Here is a 5,457-nt window from a genome sequence, read left to right as displayed (position 1 = left end):
TTATCACTAAAGTGTAGTATTGGGCTGGGTCTGTTGACAAAGTCTATGATTCACGCAACGATTACTTGTGGTTGTGTAAGCCGTTGTTTGGTTGGGAGGAGCGGAAGAATTGGTTTTGTCTTTAGCGCCAGCTTGTTCCATAAAAACACAAATGTTTGGCTTGGTAGTGTTTTAAGGATGATTGTCCTACTGCAAGTTTTTGTTTCAGAAGAGGAATGTCGTCATCGGATAGGTGCCCAAGATGCCTTTCTAGTCAGGAATTAGTTTTACATTATATTCTGAATTGTCCAAAAACTCGGCTTGTATGACATAAGTTGGATATTTCTTATCATCCTCTGAATTTGAAGACTAATTCTTGTATCATAGCAAAGAGTATCCATTCAGGTTCTTTTCGGGACTTTGGTGAATATGGCAAGTAATGAATAATAACATCTTTAATCTTCATGAGACTTGGCCTTTGGAAAAAGTAATTTGTCTGACATTAGCTTCAGAAAATGAGTTTAAGAGTATTTTTGAATTACAACGTATATTCTTCCCATTTATTCTAAGTGATTTTTGGAATCCACATCCATTGATACTTTTAAGATTAATTGTGATGTTAGTGATCCTGTTTATGGTGATAGTGTTAGTTTTGCTTGCGTTATTAGAAATTGTAATGAGAGTTAGCAAAGCGAGTGTTTGGGAATGATTGAGAATAATAGTATTCTTCAAGAAAAATTGTTTACTATTTGAAAAGGATATCTCTTAACCTGAAAAGTGGATCAACGAAATGTTATTTGTGAAACGGATTGTGTGAAAGCGTTTAATCTTGTTACTAATCACTAAGATGATTTTGGGTTTATTGAATCGTTGATACTCAAAATAAGGGATATCATGCATTGGAATTGGCTTGTTAACTTTTGTTTGATTATGAGAGATGTAAACACGGTAGCAAATACCATAAAAAAATGGTGATGAGATTACAACTTCATCAAATAAAACTTTTCTCTCTTATGAAGAGTTTTAAAATAATTTTAAACGAAACTATTCCTCTATTTAAATAATTTTTTATTTTTCTTATTTTTTATTTAACTTATTTAAAACAGAAAAAAATTATCACTAAATAAATAACGACATTACCCTCTCCAAAGAAGACTAAAGTGAACTTCTCATCTTCTATGAAGGAGAAGGATCTTTAAAATTGAATTTGGTGAATTAAAAAAGTTCAAAGCTTAACATAGGAAGTGCAAATTTATGAATGCTGACCTCTCTCCATTGGGAACAATTCACAATTCACATCCTAGTTGTAATTTGAAAAGTTTGTGATTATTTTTTTGTACTACAAATCAAATTAGAAGTAAGGTTGTTTGTTTATCGAGACAGGACACTGAAATAGAGACATAAAATTGTGTTTAACAGAGAAGATATGGATAGAGACAATGTATACTGAATTAATGTATTTTATGTCCATTCTGACAGGAATAACACAGAGACACTAACAAGAGACACAACTTATTTTTTATTTTTTCATTCATTATTTTTGTTAATTTTTTTATAATTATATTTTTCGTCTCAAATTTTTCGAATGAAAAAATGAGAATAAATTAGATTTTTATAATTTGTTTTAATTTATTACCAAATAGGATACAAAAACACAAAATTTTGTGTCTTTATTCTTTATGTCTTATTCTTAGTGTCTTGTCTTATTCTCTTAAAATAAATGAATGAATANNCATGAATATATATCACTCTTTTAAAATATTTTTATTAAATAAAAAAATATTTTTATATAAAATATTTTAACAAAAAATTATTTTTAATTTTAAAAAAATCTTTTAAAAACCATCACTAAATTTTCGTAAAAATTCACCTGAAGAAACCCTTTATATCAAACAAAAACCTAATTGTGTGTATGTGTGCCGCTCCCTATCTTCTCCTATTATTCATATTCCATCACATTGAACCAATGAAACCCAAACCCTAACCCTAATTGTCCAACGAGAATGAGCGGCCACCATGAATACGATGAATGCGATCTTCCGGGAGACCTGATTAGGGAAATATTGCTGGGGCTTCCAGAGAGGCTCCTTCTGCAGCTGAGGACCGTCTGCCGTTCATGTGGAACTCCCTCATCTCCAGCCATGAATTCGTCATGCACCACCATCAACGCTCAACTCAGCCTCGATTAGTATATTGTAGTTTGGAATCTGAGGGGACTGACATCATGCATTGCTCTGTATCATCTCTTCTTTATAATAATGAGCTTCAACCAACTACAGTTGAGCCACTTCAGATGAAATACAAAACCATTCAGGGATCTTGCAACGCGTTGCTTTGCATGGGTGAAGGTCTTCCCTATAAAATTCTAACGTTGTTCAATCCTTGTAACCGTTCAGTATCCCTAACCGTTCCATTCGAGTACCCCGGCGGCAAGTATCGACAACCTGTATTTCGTGGCTTAGGGTATGATGCCCTACGTGACAAGTATAAGTTTGTTACGGGTTCTAAGTCATCTACTGTAGCTGCCGGTGGTTTGAGAGGTAGAGCTAAAGTTTGCACCTTCGATGCAAATCCTTCTTGGAAAACGGTTGATCATCCCGTGTTTCCATATTATACATAGTGTCATAGCGGCACGTTATTTGTGAGCGGCACTCTCAATTGGACTATATTGTGTCATTTGGCGAGGAATAATTCTGCTAGACATTTGGGTAGAGCCTTTTTACATTTACATCTCAAAAGATGATATTCTTTTAGCACACCGTAATTCTACCAAGACAAATTGATTGTATATAATTTTCGTAAAAGAGTAGTTGTTTATCCTATGATTAATAACTTAGGTGACACTTTGTCAATTTTTTTCTTATCTGATTGGGAGGTATTTTCATGTGGTGGATACTGCCATGATGATGTCTTTATACGAAGATAGTATTGTGGACATTAGATGAGTTAATATATTTAACTAAATATGTTTGATCAATCATCTAAAAATTTATAATGTCATTTTTATATAAAGATGTTATCATGTGAATATTTTCTTTTTTATATTTATCATAAAAATTTGGTTTTATCAGTATCTTAAGATTAATTTTTGGTTTTTCATATTATATCAACTTCATAGTTGCCGTTCTAATTATTAAATAAAATAATTTAATTTATGTATGCTTTTTTACGGTGTGATTGTTCCTCTTTGCAAAATCCACAACATTATGTTATAGTATATTTTTACTAAAATTTGATAAGCTCAAGAGTGGACAAATTAAGGTATGGATCGTAATACTTTTATTGAAAAAGTATTTAGATTTGGTTTGGTAATTTTTTTACTCGTAAATATGGCACTATTTGATTTAGATTATAAAAATTAGACTGATTTTTTGATAGCTTAGAAACAAAAATCAGAGTATACGATTTTTAAACTTTGAAATAAAAAACCCACAATAAAAAAAATTCTCTGATTTAATATTAAATTTTTTTTACAAAATTCTTTATGCAAAGTAATGGGATAGTCCGATTATACTACAAAGCCAATATAATTAAGTAATTTATAAGATTAGGGTATTTACAAAGTAATTATTCATATTTTATTTAATTTTAAAATTAATTTTTATATGCAATAGAGTGTATATCAAATAAAAACCTGTCTGTATGTGTGCCGCGTCCTACCTTCTCCTATTTATTGATATTCCATCACATTGAAAAAACAAAAACCCAAATCCTAATCCTAATTGTCCAATGAGAATGAGAAACCATGAATACGATTTATGCAATCTTCCGGGAGACCTGTTTAGGGAAATCTTGCTGAGGCTTCCAGTGAAGCTCCTCCTGCAGCTGAGGACCGTCTGCCGTTCATGGAATTCCTTCATCTCCAGCCATGAATTCGTCATGCACCACCATCAACGCTCAACTCAACCTCGATTAGTGTATTGTAGTTTGGAATCTGATGGGCTTGACATCATGCAGTGCTCTGTATCATCTCTTCTTTATAATCAGCTTCAACCAACTAGAATCGAGCCACTTCAGATTAAATACAAAACCATTCAGGGATCTTGCAACGGGTTGCTTTGCTTGTGTGAAGGTTTTCCCTATAGAACTCTGACGTTGTTCAATCCTTGTACTCGTTCCGTATCCCTAAACGTTCCATTCGAGTATCCCGGCGGCGATTATCTACAACCTGTATTTTGTGGCTTAGGGTATGATGCCCTACGTGACAAGTATAAATTTGTTACGGGTTCTAAGTCATCCACTGTAGCTGCGGGTCTGTTTAGATATAGAGCTAAAGTTTGCACTTTCGATCCAAATCCTTCTTGGAAAACGGTTGATCATCCCATGTTTCCATATTTTACAAGTTGTTATAGCGGCACATTTGTTAGTGGCACTCTCAATTGGATGGCGCATGTTCCTGATAACGATAATGAGTGGTTCATTCTTACCTTTGACTTGGAAACAGAGTCCTTTGGTCGATTATGCCTACCTAGAAACAATCACACTCACACTGGCTCCTGTGACTACGCCCCTTCCTTGCAAGTCCTCAAGAACTTCCTTTCTATGAGTTTTCAACCTGCTTGTGATATCAACACTGCTTGCACTATTTGGATAATGAAAGATTATGGGGTTGAAAAATCTTGGACTATATTGTTTACGATTCCATTCGGCAATGCAATAATCCGATCAGACATTTGGCTAGAACCCTTGTACATCTCAGAAGATGAAATTCTTTTGGCGTATGGTAAATTCAACTGGAGCAACTTGCTTGTATATAATTTTCGTAAAGGAGAAGTAGTTCATCCTATGGTTGAAATTGAAGGCTCACGTGACCGTTCAACAATTTATCCCTTGTCTAAATCCGTATATGAGAAGTATTTTCATGTTTATCATGAAAGTTTAGTTTCATGTTTACCCTAAGATTAATGTCTGGTTTCCATATTATATTATGGTTGAATTGTAATTTATTTTTGGATTTCATAGCTTGTGTTTTAATTATTAAATAAAATAAATTTAACGAACTTGAATTGGTCGAGTAGTCAACTCATTTGTCCGTTTAAACAGTGTTAGAGTTTGAATCCCGCCTTGTGCATGCAACAACTTATTGGCCAGCGAACCCTTAAATGAAGTTCAAATCCGATTAGTCCTTGTTAAAGGATATCGAGGAAAATAAAAAAACAAAAAAATTTAATTTATGTATACTTTTTTAACTCTTGATAGTTCCTCTTTGCAAATTCACAACATGTTGCCGTGTATTTCCATGGTAGTTTGATAAGCTAAAAAAAATTGATTTCACACTATTAAAAATATTATTAATGATTATTTGATGGTTACAAATCACAAAAATTATTAGCTCCCTAGCATTCCTCATCATCTAACAGTACTACTTATTATTTAAGAGAGTATTTTTGCAGGTTATATACTTCTAACCTTGTTCCAATTCCATGTGAATTAAGATCCCTATAACTCACTAATTCAAAAGTTCCGCTTCAAGTACCA

General features: G+C 33.0%; 2 protein-coding genes across 2 annotated transcripts; both read left to right on the top strand.

Annotated features, from left to right (window-relative positions):
- On the top strand, positions 2,096-2,599 carry LOC107611654. The gene has a single exon (XM_016313558.1). It carries the CDS (start codon positions 2,096-2,098, stop codon positions 2,597-2,599), a length of 504 nt encoding a protein of 167 aa, XP_016169044.1.
- On the top strand, positions 3,715-4,878 carry LOC107611653 (F-box/kelch-repeat protein At3g23880-like). The gene has a single exon (XM_016313557.1). The coding sequence runs from the start codon at positions 3,715-3,717 to the stop codon at positions 4,876-4,878; it is 1,164 nt and encodes a 387-aa protein (XP_016169043.1).

The sequence above is a fragment of the Arachis ipaensis genome, chromosome B08 (assembly GCF_000816755.2).
Source record: "Arachis ipaensis cultivar K30076 chromosome B08, Araip1.1, whole genome shotgun sequence".
In the NCBI taxonomy this organism is placed as follows: Eukaryota; Viridiplantae; Streptophyta; class Magnoliopsida; order Fabales; family Fabaceae; genus Arachis; species Arachis ipaensis.
Note: the sequence above shows the minus strand (reverse complement) of the source record. Positions and strands in the feature narration are given on the sequence as shown.